Raw genomic sequence first — 27,196 nt, 5'->3', positions numbered from 1 at the left:
TCTTTTCATCTCCTCTTGGCTGGCTTCTAGGTTCTCTTGAGCGAGCTTCCTGAAGTGCTGCGTCTGGTTGCGGATGGCCAGCACGTAGCTGAACACATCCAGGGGGGTTTTCCCACGGGATTTCTCCCACCCCTCCTTCACCAGTGTGAGAGGTCCTCTAACAGGGTGGCCATACAGCAGTTCAAAGGGGCTGAACCCTAAGGACTTCTGAGGCACCTCCCTGTAGGCAAACAACAGGCATGGTAACAAGACGTCCCACTTCCGTCTCATGGGCTCCGCTAGGCCCATAATCATACCTTTCAGGGTGCGGTTGAACCTTTCAACCAACCCATTTCCTTGAGGGTGGTAAGGAGTGGTGAACTTATAAGTTACCCCACACTCCTCCCACAGAGACTTCATGTACCTAGAGATAAAGTTGGTTCCCCGGTCGGAGACCACCTCTCTGGGGAACCCCACGCGGGAAAAGATCCCCATCAATGCACGGCCCACCACGGGGGCTGGGATTGTCCTGAGAGGGACTGCTTCCGGGTACCGGGTGGCGTGGTCCACCAAGACCAGGATGAACCTGTTGCCTAAGGCAGTCTTGGGGTCCAGGGGCCCTACGATATCAATGCCCAACCGCTCAAAAGGGGTGCTCACCACAGGAAAAGGTTGGAGGGGTACCACGCACTTTCCTCCGCTCTTACCACTGGCTTGGCATGTTTGGCAAGACTTACAAAAGGTACTGACGTGCTTCTTCATCTGGGGCCAGTAAAAGTGGGTGACAAGCCTGTGATAGGTCTTGTCTTGCCCCAGATGTCCTGCGAGAGGCACGTCATGAGCCAGACCCAGTAAGAAGTTCCTGAAGCGCTCGGGCACCACCAGCACACGGGCTGCACCGGGCTCAGCAAACTTAGGCTCACTATAAAGTAAGTCATCCTCCCAGTAAATCAAATGTTCCTTGGACCCTGGCCTGCTGCCTGGTCTGCAGCCTGCTGCCGCATACCAATGAGAGAAGGGCACTCCTTCTGAGCCTGGCAGAATTCCTCCCTGGAGGGACCACCCTCTTGCTGCCAATGGGTCAGCTCAGGCAATTCCCCCAGTTCGGCCACCTGTTCCCCTGTAGGTTCCAGGGCATCCCTCTCAGGTTCTGCTTCCTCCTGGACCGTGGGAACAGTGGGGGCCGGCTTCCCGCGCCCTCTGCCCCTTCCTCTCCTGGCATGTTCCTGGGCCATTGTTCCAGGCTCCAGTTCTACTGATCCACCCTTACTGGCTGTCATGGCACGTGTAGATACACAGATCCACGCTGGCAGTCCCAACATTTCCAAGTGAGTTCTATGCTCTACGTCCTTCCATGGAGAACTCTCCAGGTCGTTACCCAACAGACAATCTACCGGCAAGGCATCACTGACACAGACTTCCAAGGTACCAGAGACCCCCCCCCCCCATGTAAAGGGAACACGCGCCATCTTGCAGAGGCGCACTGAGGTGTCAGCTGCCACTACTGGGCGGAGCACATTGGGAATGACTTGCTCTTCAGACACCCACTGACACCTGACAGATGTCACACTGGCCCCGGTGTCTCTGAGAGCCTCTATCTCCCTCCCATTGATGGTCACCTTTTGCCCGTATTTCTTAGTGTTAGCGGGTATCAAGGTATCCTGGACCATCTCTTGGTCTCCTAAAGAGGCAAGGGTCATCATAGCTAATCCCTCCTCCCCACTGGAAATCAAATCCCCTCCCAAAGCTACACTAGCTAACCCTGGGACTGGAGCAGCAGCTGGTGCTGGGGGCTTCTTGGGACATTTAGGGGCGATGTGCCCCACTTCCCTACAAGCATAGCAAGTAGGCGGTGGTCTGTTGTCCTGTCTGCCCTTATGGGGCCAAGACTTCTTAGGCTTGGGGGCTTGGGACTCCTTTTCCTGGGAACTGTTTTGGGGCCCTTTAGAGAACTCCTTATTGTTACCCTTGTCCTCCCCACCTTTCTGCTGGGGACCCTGTCCACCCTTGGCTGGGATACTTACCACCCCTTTGTTGACCCTGATGCTAGTCCAGCGGTCTGCCTCTTTAGCAAGCTCACTGGGATAAGTTAACTTGCTGTCTAAAAGATGCTGGCGCAGCTCTGGAACACATAGACTACTCAAGTGCTCCCAACTAATCAAGTGACACAACCCCACATAATCAGTAACTTTGCTGCCCTTTATCCAACCTTCCAGTGCACGCGTGTACATACTCCCACACTCCACCCAAGTACTTGAATCAAGTTTCTTGAAGTTCCTAAACTTCTGGCGGTACTGTTCTGGTGTAAGCCCATACCTGAGGCATAAGGCCTCCTTCATAGTGGGGTAGGTTAAGGTACCTGCTGCTTCTAAGGGTGCTAAGACATCCCTCCCAGAGGCCTCAAAATGCTTCCACAAACCTGTCCCCCAACTCTTTTCAGGCACTTCATTCATCTTCAAGGCAAGCTCATAGGATCTAAACCATGCATAAATATCCTCACCCCTCTGATAATTCTGTACCAGATCTTTTGGTATGTATACTTTACCCGCCTGAACTGGTTGTGCGCTGCCACCATTAGGACTGGACTCCACCTGTTTGGCTTTAATGTCCAGCTCCCTCATGCTCAACTCATGAGTCAACTGGAGTTTCCTCTCTTCCAAAGCAAGAGCCTTCCTCCTCTCCTCCGCCTTCTTTTCACTGTCAAGGCGCAATTTTCTTTCCTCTGCTTGAGCTTTGAGCTTAAAAAGTTCAATCTCATGGGCCCTAATCCTCTGATTCTCCTCCAGCTCCTCTGGAGAGAGGCCCCTACTGGAAGGGGTGCTGCCAGCCCTAGACGCTGGCCTATTCACTGGCAAATCACTGGATCCAAATCCATGCTCCTGTGCACCTTCCTCTCCAGTCAAATCCTCTGGCACAACATGTTTGGCCTCCCACCAGGCCCTTAGAGCTTTCTGTAGCTCTTCTTTGTTAGCGCTGCCCTTCACTGGGCATCCTAGCTGCTTGCAGAATTGCCTCAGATGCTCCTTTTTGTATGTGAGCAACTCCTTTACTTCAAATTGCAATTCCATCTCCTCGCCTACTCCATTCAGAGACATGATGCTTCCTAGGCCTTCCAAAAATAGGTTTCAAAAACTTTGTGCAATGCAACTGCTAACTAGACTAGTGATGTACAAAGAATCACTGTAGGTCAAGTGCAAATACTGGTTCTGATCCGCACCGCTGACCACCAATGTTAGATCTTGGGGTCTCTAGTTGGCAGAGGTAAGTACCTTAGACCTAATAGGGACCCTTGCTTCTAGTCAGGGTACAGGGACACACACGGTAGATAACCCCTGCTCACCCTCTAGGTAGCTTGGCTCGAGCAGACAGGCTTATCCCCAAGGCAATGTGTAACGTATTTGCAAGTAACAACCACAATGACCCCCTCGGTACACCACAAATGTAGACCACACAGGTGAGTATATCAAAAATATAACTTTATCTAGTTTCAGCAGCAAAAATCAATTGTCATAGTATTGCACATTATTCGCTTTCTTGGGTTGTTAGGAATATAAAAGGATAGTCTCTAGTCTCTCGTGTGAATTATGACAAAGAATACGTTTGTAGGCTCTCAGTACTTAAGGCACGTTCCACTGTTGTGCCCCCGCGCTTATGACTGAAGCGCTCCTTCTTCGGCTGCCCCTCCGTTAGTAATCAAGCGATGACAGACTGGGCGGCAGTCCCCGGGCCCCCACATGCTACACGGGACGTTCGGGAATGGAAAGGAACACCCCTGCAATTGACGAGGTTCTCCCTCCCGATTCAGACTCACCAGGATGCGGGCCGGGTTCCTGCCACTCGCGAGCGATGGACCAATCAGGTCGTGGCTCCCTCGACGAGCCTCCAGTGACGACGTCGGACGTCATCGGGTGTCAGCCAATCACAGCGCGGCTCCTCCGGCCAAGCCTCCGCCGCCAACCAATCAGGTCGCGGCCTTCTCGCTTCTTTCTCCGCGGCTTTGCGGAACGGGGAGACACAGCTTCGAAGCGATTTCGGGCCCAGGGCCGTGGCGGTGAAATGCGGGCAGGATGTTTCGAGGCACCTAGAGTCAGCGGGTCGATCGAGACGCCACCAAGCTTCGCAGCAGCTCAGGGGACGCCCACGATCTCTTGGCCACAGCAATACACGTGCCGATGAGCACGTCGATCTTTTCCTCACGGCAGCCGATTTCAGGCAAGAATCAGCGCGGCGCTCAAGCAAAGCGGAGAGCAGCCAAGCACTTCACGGGGCACAACAAAGTCTTGCAGTCTCTGCAACCTTTATGTCCCTGGGTTGCCAAACAGGAGGCCAGCTCTTCTCAGGCCCTTGGAGATTCAGAGTTGAAGACACAGCACACAGCAAAGTCTTATTTAGGTCAAGTAGGCAGGGTCACAGCACACAGCAAAGTCCCTTCTCCTCCTCAGCTTCAGTTGTACAGTAGGACAGGTCAGCCCTTAGAGCACACAGCAAGGCAATCTTCCTTTAGTCCTTCAGCGGTCCGTCCTTCAGCAGAGGTTCCTCTTGATTGTAGAATCTAATTTTCTGTTGTCAGGGGTCCTTTACTTATACCCCTAAAAGTCTTTGAAGTCTTTGTGCAAGTGGGTCCTGAGCCCGGTCTGATCCAGTTCTGGGTGTTGCTGGAGCACTTTGTTTTCCTGGCTTCTTCTTTCCTTTCAGAGTGAGGGGCAGAGTCGTCAGCCGCCCAGCAGGAGGTGGAGCCAGCATTGTGGCAGGCAGGCACATCCCTATTCACTCCCAGGTGCTATATCCTCCCTCCACTCTACTTGCAAATGCAGTCATTCAGCAAAGGGCTGACTCAGCCAACCTCCTGGGGGATCCCCAGCCCCTGTCACTCTCAAACCAGACAGTCAATCCACAAGCATGCCCAGGCACACAGAAGGGTCAGACAAGAGAACAGCTACTCTCTAAAAAGTACTGTTATCCAACTCAGGATTTAGAAACAACCTCTCCTAAAAGATGTGTTATTAAATGCTGAGCTCAGGGATATCAAACACTCATGTCTTATCTTGTTCCTATGGGAAGGTAGGCTGATAGCCATTGGCACCAGCCTCCCCATGTTAGCCTATGGAGCAAGATAACCTTGCAGCAGTGAACACACAAAATGGCCGCTGTTCACTACCAGAGCATGGTACCTGCACTAATACATGCTCTACCTTTTACATACAGTGCACCCTGCCCAGGGGGGTACCTTGGGCCTTCCATAGGGATGACTGATGTGCACAAAAAGGGAAGGGTTAGGCCCGGCCAGGGTGGACACTGGCCAGGAGGACATGGCAGTCCAGGGACTGCAGGCAGGCCTGCGGTGGTAGGCCTGAGACACCATTTTAGGGCTACTCATGTGGGGGCGCAATCAGCGCTGCAGGCCCACTAGTAGCATCTGTCATCACCAGCCCTGGCACACACAGTGCACTTTACTAGGGACTTCATGGTGATACAAATATGCCAATCAGGTATATCCAATCAATGTGATATTTTACACAGGGAGCACTTACACTCTGACACTGATTAGCAGTGGCAGAGTGTCCAAAGCATCTAAACCAGCAAAACGAAATCCAGCACAGCGTCAAAAATCCAGGTAGCAGAGGCAAAAAATAGGGGAAAAAACCCACGCCAAGGATGTCAGGTCTAACAGATAGCAATTTGGTTAAATCCTGACCTCAAAATGAATCGTGAAATCTTGCGCGATTGTCTAGCTTTAGACCAAGCAAGCAGTATCCCTTGGTTGAGCTACCTGAAAAGCTGGCAGTGCATTTAGGACGGCCTGAATTATTTAACTCTCCAGGTAATTTAGTGAAGGGAGATGTGCAGTGGGCCAAGAAATCTTACCTATATATGGCACTTATGGAAAGAGAGGCAAGGGAGCTGGTAAAACCAACGGTACTTGCCCATCAATTGTTAAAAACGTCTTGTGCAATTGAATTTTATTTAAATGTGGTAACCAACTCGAATCATTGCTTCCTCCCTAGTAAGATCTAGGCTGAACCAGTTACATTTTCTACTTGCCGAACCTCAGGCATGGAGAAGGGAGGAGGACCTGGGTGTCTGTACATGTGATAATTTCTCCACCCAGGACACATTGCACTTTGTTTTATTCTGTGAGCATTTTTTGCACAGTCGGAAAAGTTATATTTTTCCAATTTTAAAGGGCAAAGGATTTTTACAGGCGAAACCAGCGCTTATATACTTACAGATGCTGACCAATGTCTGGGAAATTTTTAACATAACAGTTTCTTAACAGCAGCAGTTAGAATACGGAGGAAAAAAGTGAGATTGATACCCATGATCTAGAATATAACAATTATTTTTTTATATAACTGGTTTTAAAGTCGTATTTTAACTGTCTACCTTGATTATGTAACCTGTGCAATATTCCTGGTGTTAGCTTAAGTCATATTATTGTTTTTAACCTTTCTTATTGTGTAGAATGCTTTTATGGTTTTAAGTAACCAAATAAAGTAATTTTGACTGACTGAAAAAACTAAGGATTACCCACCCAGGGTTGATTTAACCATGCAGTTAGTCAAAATAACTTTATTCGATTATTCAAAATCTTAAAAGCATGTTAAAATACCCAACACGTACAAAACATATAACACTCAAAATCCATCATTAATAAAATACAGCTCTAAAAATTCATCAGTGAAATTTAAAATACATAATATAAAAGGGAGAATCCATTATACAGAGAAATTGGCAATTACGATCTAATTTCTTTTTCTCCTTGCTCTAACTGCTGCAACTATAAAACTAGCAATATTAAATGTTTCCCAAAGGCTATTCAACGTCTGTAGATATGTTAAGGCTGGTCTAACCTGCACAAAGCCTTTATCTTTTAAAATGGGAAAAATAAAAAGCTTCCGAATCCGCAAGTAGTGGTCACAAAACATTAAGAAATGCAGAGTATCTTGCCTCAAAAAGCTATCACAAGAACAGGGTCCCAGATCCTGTGACTTGTTCCAGCCCAAGGGTTCGGCCAATAAAAGGTGTAAAATGTTAAACCTAAACCTCGTCAGGAGAAAGCGATGTCGAGGCTTGATTGATTGATTGATTGATTGATGTGGAGCTTATATAGCGCGACTATCGCCCTACGGGCATCTTGGCGCTTTTGACTAAAGACATCATCAAAAGGTGACAGAGGGAGAGTCAGGAAGAAAACCTGCCTAGATTAAGCTTTAGGATATAACCAGGTCTTAAGTCCCTTACGAAATTCAAGTAGGGATTTACACTGTCGCAGGTTCGCAGAGAGCTTGTTCCACAGGCCGGATGCTACTATGCTGAAGGATCTTCCGCCTACCCTAGTGCGCTTGAATCTCGGAATCACCAAAAGATCAGCTGTAGAAGAGCGGAGTTGCCTGCTTGGTAGGTAGCGGGCAAACTTATCCTGTAGAGGGGCTGGGCCCAGTCCATGTATTGCTCTAAAAGTTAGGCATAAGGACTTAAAAACGACCCTTTCCCCCACAGGAAGCCAATGTAGGTCCCTTAGTGCTCTGGCCAACGAGGAACAGCGTCGCCTATAAAGCACTAGCTTGGCTGCGGCTGACTGAATCCTCAGCAGTCCTTGGAGGATATACTGCGGAGCCCCCAGATAAAGGGAGTTGCAGTAGTCAAGTCTGCTTAATACTGTGCTGCGTACCACTGTAGCGACTCCCTAGGGAGCAGGGGAAGGATACTCCGAAGTAGCCGCAGCAGGGCAAAGCAGACATTGGCAATCTTACTTGCCTGAGACACCATCTGGAGGTCGTCATCGATGATCACCCCAAGGTTGCGAACCTTCCTGACTGGTGTGAGGGGTCCTTCCTCCGGTGTGAGACGGAAATCGGGAGGGACTATGTCCAAATAAGGCTCCATCATTAAAGACGTTTTTAAGATCTGATGGGCACGGACTGTTGGTTTTGATAGCTCTATTGCCTCTCTTTCTGCAGATGCCAAACGCAAAAACGAAGACTTTGCCTACCCCAGATCTTTTTTACATATTATTCCAGGGTTGTCAAAGACCTCTGGGCGACCCAGTGCCCTTGCTATGCTGCTCACATGAGTAAACCATAGTGCGATACAATTGCAGATAATCTCTTGGTTCAGCACTAATTCTGGGTTACACCAGATCAAATTCCATTTAAGAAAAGGGGCCATTTTGATTAAGTCAGACACATAACCAACACCCAATTCTTCATGGACTGAAAACGAGGGCATGGACTGGGGACTGAGAGCAGACTTCTTAGAAATTTGTTTTTCACCAATTAAAGTTTTATGCAATTTCTATACCCCCAAATATCAGATCCATATTTTGCAATGGCAATACACTTGGATTTGTATATCTGTATCATTGCCTTAATTGGTTTGGCACCCAGCCTTCGAGCAAAATCAAGTACCGCACCTCAGGAGCATGCCATGGCGATTTTCTGTGCTCTCCTCTGCGGGGCCGAAGAGCACCTCTCATCAAATAAGACGCCTAGGTACGGAAATGAAGAGACCCTGGTTATTTCATTTCCGTCACACCTAACCCTCTTCATTTTACTGGGCCTTTCTCCCATGCTCATGACTGTGATTTGGAAAGATTTACATTTAGGTCCAAGGAACCCATAAAATCGGCAAATGAGGAAAACAAATGCTGGAGCCGCACCGCGGTATGTGCCCATAGGGCCGCATCGTCTGCATAAAGTAATGCAGGGATCAAACGATTCCCCACACGAGGGATATCCCTGGCAGCGCTACACAAGACCAAATCTAGGTTATTGATGTAGAGGGTGAACAACAGAGGAGCCAGGATACAGCCCTGTCTGACTCCTCTAGTTATATCAATCCTCTGTGTTAAATTACCCATTTGGTCAAACCTTACTGCTGCCGATAAATCCCTATGCAGATCATACAGAAAAAACACGATGTTCTTATCCATACCCATTGCTAACAACAGATCCCAAAGCTTTGATCTATTTACTCGGTCAAACTCAGAGGATAGATTCATAAACGCGAGGTGGAGGGTCCCTTTTTTAGCTACTGCGTATTTCCCTATTAATAAGTATAGGTTAAGGCACTGATCCAGGGTGATTCTGCCCTTCCTAAATCCATATTGGAGATTAGACAGAATACCACGTTCATTGATCCAACCGGTTAACCTGCAGAGAACCACTCTCCCCATCACCTTAAGCATAGAATCAAGCAGTGAAATGGGCCTGTAACACCCTGGGTCCCCTCTTTCACCATTTTTGAATACTGGGACAATGATTGATGTCGACCAAGACTTAGGCATTCCCGTTTTACATACTATATGTAAAACATTAGCCAATAACTTAGCCCATAAGGGAATATCTGATTTAAAAAGATCGGCAGGAACCCGGTCAGGCCCCGGGGCTTTATTGCTCGTCACTTGGGCTATGGCTACAGCCACTTCCTGTTCGCAGACGTGCAACCTGTATGCACCGGGTAAACACGTGGGCCCTGTGTTTGCCTGATCATTCTGGTCGCTATAAATATGTTTGAAATGGTTAACCCATAATTCTTCTGGGATTTTACATTCAACGACGTTACTCTCTTGACCAGAAAAGAACGGTCAGTTTATGATCTTCCAAAATTTAGCGCTATTCTTAATCACATCGACAGAGCCTCCAAGGCCTCTTGTTTAATTTCCAGTTTGCGTGTACGCTCGGCCTGATTATACTCTAGCCTTGCCCTAACTATTAAGTTTCTGTCCCGGGGTTTTTCTTTCAGGGCACGTAATAATTTCTGATGGGCAATAGTACAGTTATGGTCGAACCACGTCTCTATCTTGTGGGTTCCCACTTTATTGGGTAGGGAGAGGGCTCTGGCTATCTGCTTACAGATCCTATCAAAGGCAACGGCAATCACTGCTCCACCTTGAGAACTATCTTGACAAATAGCAATCTCAGTCCCTACAGTGTTTAACAGGCCACCTAAAAAAAGGTCTGGTACCACCTTAGCCCATTTCAATCTGCGGCCTTGATCCCTAGTTTTTATCTTAGGAGCCAGGGTCCCTGGTTCTACCATTGTTGTGGTCTTCAAACACTCTCTCAGACTAATATAAATTGGGTTGTGGTCGCTCTAGTGAGACCATCTAGCAGTATAGTCCAAAACAGGGGGAATTAGGGTTGTATTAACAAAAATAAAATCAATAGTGGAGAGCAACCCTCTACCCTTAAAAGAAGGGATGTCCTCACCAACTTTTGATATATTTGGGAGGGCCAAGCCAAAGTCAGCTAAAAAAACTCCAAGTATCCCCCTTGAGGAGAATGTTCGCAGTGGGTCCCTGGGCTACTTCCTGGCCCAAGTTCATCGAAAACCTGACACTTTTTTTTACACAAATGAATATTAAAATCACCTAATAGAATAATTGAAAACTGACTAAATTGATTCTCCCTATATAGATCTAAAAAGTCGTTAAGTCTACATAAATGTTCATTTGTAGATACCTTATCAAATGAATTATAAAAATTGACAACGAGTATTTTATAAGCACCCAGAGGGTTAATCTCAACCGCTAGCCATGCATTCTGGGGAACCTTAGAATGGTACCAAGATCATCAATACTCACCAGAGATAATGTCCAACGCACAAAAAGTGACATCCATGAAACAGTTAAATGCTTCTTTATCAACTTGTTTTTCAAGTTTTTTAACCAATATTTTAGACTGTTCATTCATAACCTCAAGAAACTCTTCTAAAATTGCAAAATGAAATGTTGGGGTTAACATTTTTCTCCTTGAACGCCATTTGTTTCCAGTGCTGCAAACAAAGCAGAAACGCATGTTATACTAAGGCAAAATCAGCTAATCATAAATTTAACTAGTCTGTTACCAAAACTATGACAAGAAGGGTGCAATTAGGATCTCTGTCTATTGGAAACGAAGTATCTGAGGGCATGACGTGCATACATAGAGTACTACATAATAAAAATGCAGTGAGATCATCTTTTTATTTTTTCTGCAATATACAACATATACATAGTTATCTGACTGGAAATCTCATTCTCCACACATATATTTTTATTCACTGAAAAACACATAGGTTACCGTAACGTTATAGTTAGATGAATATGTCAGTGACAACATTAACGTTTTGAACTTAAACACAGAAATTCACTGTCATTTGAGATGTCATCAGTGATGTCATAAATGATGTACTAGAATATGTCACGAGTGATGTTGATTGTGAGGTCATTTGCAGAGCATAGCAGGGGCACAAATTATAGTTATCTCTGCTAACTAGAACTGGTGAATTTCTGTGCGTTTGTTTTAGTTCAAAACATTAATGCAGTCACTGACATATTCACCTAACTATGGTTGTTTAACCTTGGTTTTTTTTTCAGTGAATTCTAGTTTTTTTTTTTTAACAGAAAATAATATTTTATTACCATACGTAAAGCCAACCCAAGCCGCACTCACAAGGGTTGGCCATAGGGCCTTATGTTTTTTAAAGGGTAGGGGGGCTGGATGGCTCCCCTCCCCTAGCCTTCTTAGGGCCTGGGGATCCCATCCTACAGAGCCTTTTTGTTAATGAAAGGGGGGGCATGTGGCCTCCCTCCCTGAGCCTAGTTAGGCTCTAGGAACCCCGCCTCCCAAGGCCACCAATTAAAATAAAGGGAAGAAGGGATACACAGCCACCCTCTGACGCTTGCTAGGGCCCTGGGGATGCCATCCCCTGGGGACGCTATCTCCCAGGGCTCTTTTTCAAAATGAATGGGGAGGGGGACCAAGTGGCCCCACTACCCGAGACTTGTTGGGCACGGAGATCCCCATCCCCCAAGGCCACTACTAAAATTAAAGGGGAGGGGGCCATACAACCCCCCTCCTAAAGCCTTTTCTGGCCCCCTTCCCATTTTCAGTAGGTTTCGACCCGGGAGTGGGCTCTCCAGGGCCTCCGATAGCTCTGTGCCTCCTCCCATTATGAGAAATTTTGGCTCGGGATGGGCTTCCCGGAGTTTCAGATGGCACGACGAGGGATGCCACGTGGCTCCTCGCTTCATATTCAATCATTTCAGCCCCAGGGGCAGGCTTCCCGGAGCCTGTAAAGGATATGGGAGGGGGGCTGTGTGCTCCCTCCTATTAATAAAACAAAGCGGCTCTGGCCACCATTTTCTTCTTTTTTTTTTTATGATCCCATGAAGTCCCATGGGATTGTGGCAATTTATGACAATTTGTTTTTTGTTTGCTTTGGGCTACAGTGGGGTCCCTTCGGGCCCTCCCACCCATGTGGCTTAGGGATCAGAGTATCTCTACCCTGACCTCCTATAAAAACAAATTACATGTTAAGGACAGGGGTCTAAGTCCCAGAGTCCTGTACTGGTTGCCAGACACATTTTTCCCATGTTGCTAGCAGCCAATCAGAGTGCTCGCTCTCACTGGAGTCTGACTTCCGAAGGAGCAAATTGGGCTAAGGGAAAAAAATCTCCCTCAGCCAATCAAAGCATTCTATTTTTTTTATTGGGTTATAGGGACTCTTGGGAAAGTCCCTCAAACTCAACCGTCCAGATATCTATATTTATTTTCAAACTTCATTAATTTAACTACTGAATGGATTTACACCAAATCACAAACATCATTATCTGTGGACTAAGGGCCTGATTTAGATCTTGGCGGTGATGGATATCCCATCTGCTGAAATATAAATCCCATTGGAAATAATGGGATTTATATTTTGGTTGACAATAGGATTTATATTTTGGTGGACGGTATATCCATTGCTGCTGTGACAGAGTATCCCGTCCGCCAAGATCTAAATCAGGCCTTTAGATCTAGCTTCCTGCCAAAGTTGGTATAAATCCATTCAGCAATTGTTGCTAAAAGAAGTCTATGGAAAATACATGGGAATTTATGTTTTGACGCCCCGCTTTCTTCTTGGCCCCTGCTTGATGGAGCACCCTGAAACCTCTATGAACAAACTAGTAGAAAAATAGCACCTTTTTGGAACGTTTTGTGGAGATTCGCAAATGGCATCAAAGTTATTAACAACACACGTAACTATAACTACCCACTGACAAAAACAAAGGTTAACGTGACATTTCAAATATATGTCAGTGACAACATTTATGTTTTGAACTGGAAAAAAAAAAATCACCAGTTATAGTTAGCAGAGCGAACTATAACTTGCGCCACCGCCATGCTCTGCTCATGACCTCACTCACTGATGACATCATCCAAGCTTCTTTTGTACACATTACTCAATAAACGAGTAGAACTATGAGGGCCAGATGTAAAACTGTTTTTAACAGTTGCAAAAGGGAAATCGTCTCGTTTGAGACTGCTAACAAGGGTTGTTGCAAAGTAGCTTTTGTGACTTGCTATTAGGAAGGGGTGTGCCAAGGGCATCCCTTCCTAATAGCAAGTCACTTGGGGATGTAAGATTTTTTTGTGACTACAAATGCTGTCTCAAAACAATCGCATTTACCACCTATTGCAAATTGGTGGTAAGCCAGTCGCAAACGGTGAACACCTTCCCCTTTGTGATTGGCAGCGAAAATGTTTTTTGAGAGCAGACAGTGGTCCCATGGAAAACATTAAACTGAAACATTTCATTTTTACTTTTTAAATGCATCCTGTTTTCCTTTAAGGAAAATGGTCACAATTTTTTTAAAAACTGCTTTATTGAAAAGCAGTCACAGACGATGGTCTGCTGACACCAGCAGGCCGCCATCTCTGTGAGTGCTGGCTATTCTCAATGGGTCGCAAAATGAAACCCGTCTCATGACTTTGAGCTTCATATGTAGCACAATCCTACAAAAAGTACAAGGAAGCCCAAAAAATAAACTAGACTGCATATGTAAAGTTTGAGAATTGCTACATGAACATCTAATAGACACATCTATGTTCACATGTTTATGAAAATCAATAACCAAATACATAACATATGCAATAGATAAAAGAAAGAAATCACCTTAAATCGGATTGTCATTGTCTAGTTATAGTTAGTATTTCTACAGATAGGAATTCCTTGGATTTTAAGCTCCCTAATAACTTTCCAACCATTTGACAAATCACCACAAAACAATTCAGACCTATAGCATTTTCTACATGTTGAGATGAAGTCAATTTTTATGGTGAATCGTTGAGGGGGTGCAAAGATAAAAAAGGGTGGTCCCAAAGCGCATTTTTACTCCAATGCATTTTCCATAGACTATTGTATTTGACGCAACGCAAAAACAGGTAAACTGATTTACATTAAATTTGGCAGGATCATACATTATGATGCACAGATGATTCTTTTTGGGTACAGCAGTTAAATAGGGTAAACATTGCATTTAAACTTAGTGATACCTGTCCCTGCTGTACTTTTGGAGAATTTCACAAAACAATTTATGAAGCTACTGCGGTGCATGCCCGTAAACTTATATATAACAATCATTGGCATAGCCAATAGGTCTCACCTTTGGGACCTTATAAGTGTTTAGACAGCGTTAAATCTGGTAGCCTCTCTGAGATATAGGCATCACATGTGACTGACTGCCCAAGACTTACTGACCTTTCAGGAGCCTGTTAAGTGAGTGACTGTAGAGGCCCCACCGGTCAGAGAAAACTCAGCCACAGACACAGGAAAAGCACAGACATAGCAAATACACTAAAACTGAGACAGGAAGAACACAGACACACAGAATACACTGAAAGTAAGACAGGGAAAACAAAGACAGGGAATATAACGCTACTGATACTGAGACATGGAAAACACACAGGGACCATATTGACACTGGGACATGGGGTACAGTGAGACTGGGTCACCGAATTCAGTGACACATGGAATAGAAATACACTAGCACTGAGACAGAGAACACAAATGCGCACGGAGATCACCGATACTGAAAGAGGGAGTGCAGTGACACTGGGGCAGTAAATACAGTGCCACAGGAAATAGGAAAACACTGGCACTGGAGTCCAGAATACATTGACATAAGGAAGAATCTGACACTGAGTCAGGCAATACGCAGAGACCGACCCAGGTAATACATTGACACTGGGACAGTAAATACATGGACACAAGACAGGGAATACATTGACACCTAGTCAAGTTACAAATTGAATGTGAAGGATAATATAGTGGGACATGGAATAGCAGAATAACTGCCTGTGTCTGATCCAGAACCATCAAAATATGTGCATAGTAAGATGGCAAAGACGTCCAGGAACGAACTCCGCGCTGCACAAGACAGGAAATGGGGTCGCAATGTTGGTTGAAAAGGCCAGTGTTGGCACAGTGCATCGAAGATAGTGAGCATGGAGAGCGGCTGTTTGTGTCAGCAATGACCAGTAGATGGCGAGATAATACTTTAGGATGCCTTTTATTTGCAATGTGTATTAAAACGTAGGTTTGAACAATGTCAGAACCGGCCTTACCTGAGATTAATTGGCGCTGCCACTGAAGGGTTCGCCACCGGAGCCCTTGTACAATTAGCATTAACATTTGAACAGCGACACATTGATCGGTGGCTCTGGGGCAGGCACACAGCGCTGCAATTAGAGAAGAGCTGTGGGGGAGGGGAGGGCGGAGGCTGAGCATGGAGGGCGGCGATGAGGGTGGAGGAGAGAGCAGTGTCGAGGCCGTATGAGGAGGTCAGGAGGACAGAAGAGGGTGAGACAGGGAAGAGAGAGAAGGTCCGAGACAGCACAAGCAAACAGGGCCACGCCGAACAGGATACTGGATGTATACTGAGGGCACCACTCAAAGGAATTTCAGTGGAGCGCGGCAGATAGTCCATGGACAGCCTTAACCTTACAGGATCAAGCAGCGCCAGGCGCGATAATTACAAACAGATGGCGTCCCTCAAGGGAAACGCCAAACGTGCACGAGTGCCCATACGGAGCAGTGCAAAACATGCACGTGTTTTAACAAAACTGCTGAGCGATTCCAAAAGGTCCCTCTAAGCAGCGCTTGCGCGCTGCGTTGGTGAGTCCTAAAACATTTATAATGTAAAATATAAATACATTTCCCTACCTATTACCACTTTTTTAAAAAAGTGGTAATAGGTAGGGACCTACTACTTACCTATATTTAAGGCCCTAACACTGAACACAGCCAAAAGTGTAGTAAAAACAATATCACTCCCTTTTCATTCTCTAAAAACAGCCATTACCTTTCTGAAATGCCAAACCCACGTTTTAGTGCACATAAAACACTTCTACAATATGCTGCAGGTATGTCATAAAGGATGCTGTTTTGTGCTTAAGACATTAACAGATGTCTTTTGAGTTGAATAAGTTGCCTGTGCACTTGCAGGCCTCTATGCCAAGTACTACATAGAGTATGCCATCCCTAAAACAATTGACATAGATGTTCACAAAAGCATATACCCTCTATTTTAGTTACAGAGACAGCTACAGAAGAACTTAAACATTCAGTCACTCACCAGAAACTATTTATGCATGCAGCAGTCTCAAAGGTAGTTGCAGTGACACCTGCATAGCTCTCTATTGCCTAACACAGGCACTGAAGTATTTGTGCAGCCACGTACATACACATTTAGACAGCCATGGAGGTATTATAGCAGGCAGTTACATACCAGCATATTTACATAAATATCTCATTGCACTGATAGAGGTGTACTCTTATACTCTCTGAGATATGTAGGCAAGTACTGACACAACCTTCTCAACCACGTACAGAAATAGTCCTTCAAAAGTGGGTGATGGCTACTAGTGCAGACCCTGTTTGTGCTCTCTTGCTGCAAGCTTCACTTGGCATTTTATAGGTCTTTTTCAAGTGTCAAATCCACTCAAAAACTAATTCACCCAGTCACTAACCCGCTCAGACACTCATGCACCCACTTAGACATCTACTCAAACTGTCAGAGACTCACTTAGCCAGTGATGCACCCACTCACACACCCAGTAAAACACTTATGCAGGTAGTCATACACACACTTCCACCCAGTCACACACCCATTAAGGCACTCTTGCACTCGCTCACACATTCATTTTCAAAGGTTACAAGTAGGAAATAGAAGTTTTTAAAAACTTAGAAATTCACTGAAACAAACAAAGGTCACAGGGATGTTATAGTTAGGAAATAGAACTGAAAAAACCTTAGAAATTCACTGGGAAAAAAAAGGTTACAGGGATGTTATATTTAGACTCACATTTCACTCATACAAAACCAGTAACATTCAGCAGTTACAGTTACGTGACCTAACTATAACTTACGCCCCCGCAATGCACTGTTTATGATCTTACATATTGCGTCACACATGACATGATCAGTGACATCACTCATGACATCTCAAATTACATCACTGATATCATCATCCAGTGATCGTGAGTATTTTCTAAACGTTTTTGTGTGTTAAATGTATATACTAACATACCGCAAAAGTTATATTAGTATACTGTGTGCACACCTAATGAGTGATTCCTTTTTTTAACATAGTTTATGTGAGTCGCTGTGTGACTGTGTGTATCTGTGTGTGAGTGGGTGTTTAAGTGACTGCACAGGTGTGTGAGAAGGTATGTGTGAGTAGCTGTATGGGTGTATAAGTGGCTGTCTGAGTAGCTGTGTGGGTGACTTAGTGGCTGCGTGGGTGGAGTATTGGTGAGTGAGTAGGTGTGTCAGTGGCTGTATGGGTGGGTGAGTGGGTGGCTGTGTGAGTGGCTGTATGGGTGGGTGAGTGGGTGTGTCAGTGACTGGGTGAATGAGTGGGTGACTGAATGGCTTTATAAGCGAGTGACGGGTTTGTAAGTGGCTGTATGGATGAGTGAGTGGCTTTATGAGTGAGTGTTTGATTAAGCGAGTTGGTGATTAAGTGGCTGAATGGAAGAATGAGTGTCTGTGGGATTGGCTGTATGGGTGAGTGGCTGTGTGAGTGGTTGTATGGATGTGTGAAGAGGTATGTAAGTGGTTAAGTGGGTGTGTGAGTGAGTGTGTGTGTGAGTGGTTGTATGGGTGAGTGAGTGGCTCTGTAGAGTGGCTTTGTGGTGAGTAAGTTGGTGTGTTTAGGTTAATAACTGGGTGTGTCAGTAGCTGTATGGGTGAGTGTGTGGCTGTGTGAGTGGCTGTATGTGTGAGGGAATGGTTGTATGATCAGGCTCTGAGTGAGTGGGTCAGAGTGTGAGGGGCTCTATGGATAAGTAAGTGGCTGTGTAATTACTTATATGGGTCTGTGAATGGGAATGTGAGTAGTTGTGTGGGTGTATGAGAGGTTGTCTAGGGGTGTGAGTGTGTGTGTGAGAGTGGTTCTGTGGATGATGTCATCAGCGATGTCATTTGAGATGTCATGAGTGATGTCATTGACCATGTCATGAGTGACGTAACATGTGAGGTCATAAGCAGTGAATTGGGGGTGTAAATTATAGTTAGCTCAGCTAACTATAACTGCTGAATTTCACTGGTTTTGTACGAGTGAAATCAGAGCCTATGTATAATGTACCTTCAACCATTTTTTCAGTGAATTTCTACAGTTTTGAAAATTCTATTTTCTAACTATAAAGCCCATGTAACCTCTGATTTTAAGTGAATTTATAAGGTTGTTAAAAAAAAAAATCCCTAACTGTAATCACTAACCTTTGACACCAAGTGTGTGAGTGAGTGCATGAGTGTCTGAGTAGGTTTTTAAGTCAGTGTGAGAGTATAAGTGGGGCTGTAAGTGGTTATTGGAGTGTCTGAGTGGGTCTGTGAGTGGGTGTGTGAGTCGCTGATCCGGGTGGGTGGTAAACTCCGCTCCGCCAGTGGAGTTTTGCTACTCCGTGCTCCACTTGGAATGCTGAGTTCAGAAAAAACTCCAGCAACTGCTGGCAGAGCAGAGTTTACAAGCGCGCTCACTCTTATACTTCATCCTCCAACCAGCAGTGTTCCAGGAGGTCCCTTTCAGGAGTGGTTGAGAAAAGGGGTGGAGCCTCCAATGAGATCTGAGGAATCCCACTGTGGGGGACTTTCTTGAAACAACAATAGAGGTTATTGGCCTCCAACAACCCTCAGCTGCCAAGGGGACTTCATCCCCCAACCAGTAGTGTGCCAGGAGGCCCCTTTGCAGAGTGGTTGAGAAAGGAGGCGGGGCCTCCGACAAGGCCTCAGCAATCCCACTGTGGGAGACTTACTTGTGGCAACAATAAGGGTTCTGGGCCCACAACGAGCCTCAGCAGCCAAAGGGCTTCATTCCTTAACCAGTAGCGTGCCAAGATGCCCCTTTGCAGAGAGGTTGAGAAAGAGGGAGGGGTCTCCTGTGAGGTCTCAGCAATCCTGCTGTAGGGGACATACTTGTGGGTGTTATTTAACCCCGGGGAGGTGGTGGTCCACGGGGCTCAGGGGGGTCTGTGCGCCCCCCATTAATCTTTCTTTATCCCCCAACCAGTAGTGTGCCAGGAGGCCCCTTTGCGGAGTGGTTGAGAAAGGGTGCAGGGCCTCCAACAAGGTCTCAGCAATTCCGCTGTGGGGGACTTACTTGTGGCCCTAATAGGGTTCTTGGCCCCCAATGACCCTCAGCAGCCAAGGGGACATAATCCCCCAACCAGTAGTGCACCAGGAGACTCCTTTGCAGAGTGGTTGAGAAAGGGGCGGACCTCCAATGAGATCTGAGAAACTCGCTTTGGGGGACTTACTTGTGGCAACAATAGGAGTTCTTGGCTTCTAACAATGCTCAGCAGTCAAAGGGACTTCATTCCCAACCAGTAGTGGGCCAGGGGGTTCCTTTGCAGAGTGGTTGAGAAAGAGGGAGGGGCCTCCTGTGAGGTCTCGGCAATCCCACTGTAGGGGACTTACTTGTGGGTGTTATTTAGCCCCGAGAGTGGTGGTCCGCGGGGCTCAGGGGGGTCTGGGCGCCCCCCCCCAATTAATCTTTCTTTAGCGCCAGGGAGGTGATGGTCCTCGGGGCTCAATGAATCTCAGGAGGGGGTACCTCCTGCTCCCCCCTCCTTTTTAAAAAACAAATGCCACCGGGATCTAGCCCACCTGGGGGCTGTATTAAAAAAATAAGAGCGGGAGCCCGTGCTTGTTTTTTTAAACATTTTTGTCACAGGTTCACAGCTATGTCGCATTTTCGCAGCAAAATGTTTTTTAAAGTGCTTTTTGGCCCTGTCGGGTCCCTCTGGGACTTCATGACCAGAGCTAAGGATATTCCTACTCAACCCCCTTTTCCTTTTTTAAGAAGATTTTTGTGGGACTTGAATGAAAGCCGAGTCCCAAAATGGCTGCCAACACTTCCCGGTTGAAGTGCTGGCAGCCAATCAGATCTCAGCACGAGATCGGGAGGGTTTGCGAAGCCTTCGCGTCCCTAAATATACACATTTTGTTTTCTTTAATATCTCCCAAACTACTGAACGGATTTACACCAATTCACAAAAAGGTCGCTTTCTGGACCAACACCTGCCTTTCTGCTAAATTTGTTATAATTCTGTTTAGCAGTTCGGGCTGTAGCTGTGTTTAAAATATCACTTGGGAAATTGCATGGGGAAAATGCATTTTGGGGGCCCCTTTTTCTCGGCCCCCACTTGACGGAAAACCCGGAAACTTTCAAGACAGCAGCTGAAGTGAGTGGCAACCTAGTTTTGAAAATTTTGCAAAGATTTGTCAAACGGGGCCTAAGTTATTGGCAAAACAAAAAACGTTCCATCTATGGAAGCTAGCTATCTATTACCACCTAATGATGACTGCCAGTAGGTAATAAATATATATAATCATTTACAGATTTATCCATATACTTATCCAATTGGAAACTTGTTCCATGCATGCATGCATGCATGCACAACAACCTCCTTGTTCTCAAATGCATTATGTATGATACTCAGGTCATTATCATGCTAGCCATAGACTCTGCAGCCAGGCTACAAGACTGCCTAACCACTGTTCAGAAGTGGGTGAAATATAACTGTTTAAAAGACTGAATGCTGCTTAGGGGGAACTCTTGTCTCTAGCCAACAACCACGCAACGGGATAATGCCCTCTAAACTGGGTATGCTGCCTGTTGCAGCTCTAAAAGCTAAGGTGAGAACAGTCTATATTGATTCCTCTTTAAATAGAAACTCTAATAGTTGTCTCTTTGTGCTTTGGGACTGTACATTCTTAGGAAGATCCTTCGTTTTGTGCCAAACATTCCAATATATTGTCTGCCCTGCCTTTGCTTTTAGTGTTTTAATCTCTATTTGGGTTTTGCCTGTTATCTGCTTCTCTGTAGAGTATCCAGAACCTAGCCTTGAGTCCACCTGCAAGCTGCATAAATATGCCCCCCCCCCTGCCTCAAAGGCTCGCAGGCCCTTCATTGGTTACGAGCAGAGCATCTAGTGTAATGCCTTTCCATTCAGCATCAGACTTTTGGATAGTAATTTTGCTCTTAGACGAACTTTGAAAGCTTTCTTATTTTGTTAACCCAGTTTTCTTGTCAATTGTCATTCCATAGTACACTCTGCTCCTTTAGCGCCCTGAAACCCCAGTAGTTGGTGTGCTCTAGAAATAAAATAAATAAAAAATACATGTCGGCTGTGATAGAGGAAAAGAACAATAAACTAACTACTGCTCTGTAATTCATAGGTGTTACATGCCAACTCACAAATCTCCTAGAAACAACAAAACCTCTTCCTCATCTAGGTTCTGTTCCTTTAAGTCGCTCTTTTCCACTATGTTCGCACTCTCTTCAAACTAAAGTTTGCGCAGTCCCTGTGCTTTCATCATTCAAAACTGTTCAAGTTCAAGTTAAAAAGACCTTTATTCGAATTTCATAAAATCCATAAAAGTACAACAATAAGAACAATTCATTTTCGCAATAAATCAAAATACAATTTCATAATTATTAAAAACCAATACAGCTCTTTCATTCAAAACTGATCCCAAGAAACTCCTCATCTCACAAGAATCTTCGTAACTACCGTATCTCCACATTATTCTGCCACTGTAACTAGGTACAGATGTATAAATGCTAGATTGTCCGGTCCTGTTACTGGTTATCATGCATCATATCCCAACTCCGTCACTTTGTATCCATCCAAAAATGCTACATGTCCTCTGGACCGTTTTACTATTGCTATGTGCCGCATTGTTTGTCAAAATGCTTTACTGTGTGTTATAAACAGTATTAGGCACTACAAATGACATTGAAGCGCAGCAAAGCATTCGAATTGAGATCACATTGCTCAGTCTGTTGGCAGTAAACAGGACACAAGGCTTCTTTTTAGAAGTCTGCAGGAACGCGTAAAAACAATTAGATTCGGTTAATCTGAATGTTATACACACGAGTCTGTGCGCCAGAGATGAACCAAAAATACAAATATCTGCTTTGCTGTGGTGCTGAGTTCACAGCACTGGTAGCACATCTGCAAAAGGGACATTGCTCCAATCAAACTGAGAAATTGAAAGCAGGCTGCGAGGTGAAAACTGTACACATTACTCATCACAGGGACTCCTGAAGATCCTTCAGGTCTGCAAGCATGAATATCGCAGGCCGGGTAACATACAAATGTGGCTAGACTCTTTCAGATCTATAAGCCACCACTGAACCACATTCTGGAGTTATAAAGCTAATAAACATATATTTAATGCACCTAACTTCACCTCAACGTACAAAAGGGAGCCTCCTTCATGTTCACAATTGGATGGTGGCCAACCACTAGAGGTGTGCAAAATTCACGTAATTAGCTTTTTCCTAATTATGTTAAATTTCAGAAGAAGTACATGAAATGCAAAACCAATACACGGTGCTATATTTTAGCATTAAATGCATCCTTATGCGAGGACACATTTTTCGCCCTACAGAAAAGGCAAAAAACACAAATACCGGCAACAGTAGCCATTCTCGTTCCCGTGCTCTGGTACAAACTTTTTGCCCTACTGACACATAATTACGTGACGTTGTGTGATACCATGTTTGTTAAATAGGGTAGTCCCATTCCCCTGCCCCATCAACCATCTGAGTATCGAGCATCCCCCTAACTCCTATACTATTACTGTTCTCTCTGGGTTAGGAGTAGTCAATATCAATTTCATTTGCCATTGTAGTTGTGCTGCTGCATAATACAACTCATAATGTGGAGCACCCAGTCATGCTTTTTTCAAGGGGCTAGATCATTTATGCAGGGTACTCTTTTCCTACCAGTTCCCCATATCAGCACAAATAATACACTATTCAGATCTTTGAAGAATCCCATATGTAGCATCACTTGAAGTGCAGAAATGTGATACAAAAGTCTGGTCAACACCACCATCTTGGCTATTGCTACTCTGGACATTGCAGAAAGAAAGGGGTCTTCCAGAACATCAGGTAATGTCACTTTTTTGTTACTACTTTACCCAGATTCTCTTGTATGAGATCGTTATCAGTGTAGTATATATTGACTTCCAAACACTTGAAGATGTCATACCTTCACTAAAGCCCAACTTCTAATTATCCCTCTCGTTCTGCCTTTGTTAATTGTTTAAGTGTGAACAAGCACGATTTTGGCCATTTGAGCTTTAGCACAGACATGGTACCAAAATCATCTAGCACCTACATCACCTGAGATTTATTTATTTATTTATTTATTGAGTTTTATATAGCGCTGGCTAGACCCTGAGGTATCAGAGCGCTTTACATAAGGAAACAGCGTGTTACAAGATTACAAAAATAATCACATTAATTACAGAAAGGTTACAAATTCAATAACAGGAGTTATTAGCAACCATGAAAAACAAGATTCACAAAAAAGAAAGAGGCCAGGGAGAGCAGGGTGTCCAAGGGAGGGAGTCAGCAGCAGAGAAAGAGATGAGACATAAGTCCGAGGTCCGGCTGGGTAGGTGACGGCCATAGCGGTGAGCCAGAGCCTGTCTCCCTATAGCTGTCAGAGCAGCTCCACCGGGAATCGTTCATACATTTCGGACTCTGCCAGATAAAAATGAGGATCAGGAAGGGACCAAAAGTCTATAGTCCAGAGACGGGCTGGTGGAGCTGGCAAGGGTAGAAGAATAGGAAGGAGAGTGAATCTTGGCAGCCATCTTAAAGTCAGGCAAATCTAGTTAAAACTATGGCGCAGGCTTGTGGCAGAAATGGTGTTCCACTCCCAAACCCTCTTATTGGCTGTGTGCTCACCTCCAAAGCGCTTGCCCCCAGTTTTTGCACTATCTGAGAGAGTTGCGTGAGAATGCCAGTGGGTGCAGCACAGTAACCGGCGGCGCTCGGTGGGGGGGTGGGCTGATCGGTGAGCTCACACAATGCTCACCGCAGCCTCAGGCCTCTCGGAATAGTGCAGTACTGCGGACGCCTCCATGCCGGCGCCAGACCACTTGTAGCTCATTCCCGCTGCAGCTCGCCCGATCGGAACCACTCGCCCCCTGAGGACACGCCCAGCCAGGCCGCAGCACACTCCACCGCTCTCTCCCCGGAGGAGCCAGGCTTGTCTCACAACACTCGGGCAGTGGGGGGGGGGGTCTCAACTCTCCAGCCCTAGTAGCGGGCGCTTCAGCAGGTGAGTCAGGGTTGATACACCTTCCGGGCTCTGGTACAGGGCTCAGGAACCCTACTGATACGCTCTGATGTCCTCTGAAATCTCCTTTTCTTCCTCAAGGTGGGCCATGCCCTCACTAGGTTGTGGCGGCATCCAGGGCTCCGTCACTACATGACCAGGCCAACAAGTACTGTTGTCCTGTCCATAGTATTGCAGGTTACAAGGGACGGGGCCGCCATTTTGTTCCCGGGACGGAGGTACTCTGCAGGATATGTCCACCATCCGGTACCCCGTAGACATTTCATGCTGTACATTCCTCAAATAAACAAGCGTGTCATCGGCGTATAGCGATATATTCTGCCATGCATCATTATTTTGTATCTCCCACTCAGGACCTCTTTCTCTAAATAGGCCCGCAAGAGGTTCCATAGCCAAAGAAAATATTATCGGCAATAACGCACACGTTTGGTGCCCCTACCTATAAGAAAAGAGTCAGATTTCTCCTGCTGTACAGACTCTGGCCTTTGGATTGGAATACTACAGTCCTACAAGCTCCTAATTTCCAAACCGAAAGCAATCCTTTCCAATACCTTCATCAAGTAGGGCCCTCCCAGGGTGTCAAATGCTCTTTCGATGTGATGTGACATTGCTTGGGGGTGGGGTACCTTCCATAAGTCTAAATAAGCATCTCAGGTTTAGAAATGTGTTCCTAGCAGGTATAAAACCCTTTTGGTCCAGGTGGACCAGGGCTTTAAATTAACCAATTACCAGAGTTAACCTATACATCACCTTTACAAGGATTTTGTTTTCAAGATTAAAAAGTGATAGGGTTCTGTGGGAGGGCACATCAAGTGGGTCACAACCCTGTTGAGGGAGAATTACTACCAATGTCTCTAACAAATCATTAGCGCCTTTAGCGCCCTCGAACAGCTAGAGAAGTTTCTGAACCCGTTTAGTTTTACATGTGGCATAGAACACCACAAGAAAACCATCTGTACCCGGTTTTAGCATGTGCCTCTGATCTTCTGTATCACAAACCTCACCTATCATGAGCAGTTCATCCAAGGTAAGTTGCAGTAGCGGACCTATCTTTGGAATGGGTCGTCTACCTACATGAGAATGGAAGAAAGGTCCTTCCGCCACATCTGTGGCTGTGTATAGGTCTCCGTAGAATTCCGTGAAAATCCTATTAATGTCGACTTGTGTTTTGAAAGTCTCAGCTCTTGGCGATGTTATGGCTCCTATTGAGGTTCTAGGGGTGTCAGCATTTAAAAGCCAGGCCAGCGGTAGCCCCAACTTATCTCCCTCTGCATGCTGATGTGATATTTATCACCTATAATCGAGGCACCACAGTCTACCCAAGAGGTCTATGTATTCCTTTACTGTGTTCAACAAATGCGGCTCCCCCTTTCACCTCTGAGCCCCTTATTTTGTACTCCAAATGCAAAATGTTTATTCAGTGTGTACTTTATGCTGTAGGTAGATCTGAAGTCAAGGCCAGAGATCACAACTTAAATGCATCTGATTAGACTCTCCTTTCAGATGCTGATCCCTCTTTTTCTGTAAAATATTAATCTATATGCAAACCTATGATTTCTCTAAATTTGAGGTCCTGTAGCACCTGGGTGTTGAGTTAATTGCCTGTAGAATCATGTTAAACCTACCTGTGGGATCCTGTTTCGGATCCTTGGTGTTGTCTGATGGCATCTGCCCAGCTCTGGTATTCTGTAGTTCGGCCCCAGCCCCCACCTATTTACAGTCTTGTAATTTCTCGGTTTCACCATAGTATGTAGCCACCTTGCAAAGTGTTGTATGTCACTGTCCAATTGCCGTGCGGCCCACCTCCTCAGTTCTCTTTAGTAGGCACTCATATATGTATATAAAAATAATCCAGTAGCTCTCGCTAAACTACCACTGCGGTAACACCCCAGGTATCAGATGCTCGCCCGCCCGCCTAGAATTACACTCCACGATTGTTCATCTATATCCTTCTCCGTAATACTTCCAGCACTCCTTTAACAATCAACAGCCATGGGCGCCACCATTCTTACCCTTCGCTTCCTTAATCGTTGGGGTCCATGCACGTGCATCCATTGAAGCCAGGGTCTTGTTTTGTGCCCCTCCTGCAAAAAGAATGCTACCTGCAGACTGTTCAACTCAGGGGGAGGGGCCCTTTAATGAGCCCCCTAGAAGTCGGGAGACCCCCGTCTGTCCTCTCCCTGTAGACAGTCCAGTGATCACGGGCTGCCGTGTGTCGCCACAATGTTACTCGAGTGTTAAGGAAGAAGGCAAGGCAAGCTAAATTCACTCTGCCTTCCTCAAGGAATCAGTGTTGTATTTTTAAGTAGAGGTAAAACCACTGCTGGTTTGAAGCATTCGCTGTATGTACTAGCACAGAGAGTGTGGATTTAGAGAAAGGAAAGGCAAAATAGTCGTTTGGATGTAAGTGATAAAGATCGGAGTCTGGAAGAGTCAGATTTGATTATAGGAATGCGTTCACCAAGATAAGTTGCTATGAACTGTGAAAAGGAAGCCTGGTGGGCTTGGGGTGTTGTGGATTTGAAAAAGAAATGTGGCAGAGCAGAGGGCAACGTATTCAGATATTTTCAGGTGTTTGTGACACTTGATATCAAATAGGTGACAAAGTCATTGGCTGATAGGGTTGAGTCTGTAATCAAATGGTATGGGGAAAAGGCGTGTGTAACTGTTCAAGCAAATCTCTGAGTCTGTTGTTGAAGAGATGGTTATGAACGTCTGACAGTAAAAGAATTTGACATTGTTGCAGTGGATAGTATGAGTAGTTATTGTTTGTATTCCTCCACAGCTGCTGCCCCTTGCATTTGCAC

General features: G+C 45.6%; 1 protein-coding gene across 2 annotated transcripts in view; it reads right to left on the bottom strand.

Moving 5' to 3' along the window:
* The window catches only part of CYP4V2 (cytochrome P450 family 4 subfamily V member 2), a 344,463-nt gene that overhangs the window by 145,148 nt on the left and 172,119 nt on the right, over positions 1-27,196 (bottom strand). For both annotated transcript variants that reach the window (XM_085641978.1, XM_085641977.1), the window contains exon 4: positions 10,565-10,755. In XM_085641978.1, the coding sequence (XP_085498104.1) occupies positions 10,565-10,755 (191 nt within the window). The remainder of the gene's footprint in view (positions 1-10,564; positions 10,756-27,196) is intronic.

The sequence above is a fragment of the Triturus cristatus genome, chromosome 2_2 (assembly GCF_964204655.1).
Source record: "Triturus cristatus chromosome 2_2, aTriCri1.1, whole genome shotgun sequence".
In the NCBI taxonomy this organism is placed as follows: domain Eukaryota; kingdom Metazoa; phylum Chordata; class Amphibia; order Caudata; family Salamandridae; genus Triturus; species Triturus cristatus.
The sequence above is the reverse complement of the archived record's forward strand: the minus strand, read 5'-3'. Positions and strand labels throughout refer to the sequence as shown.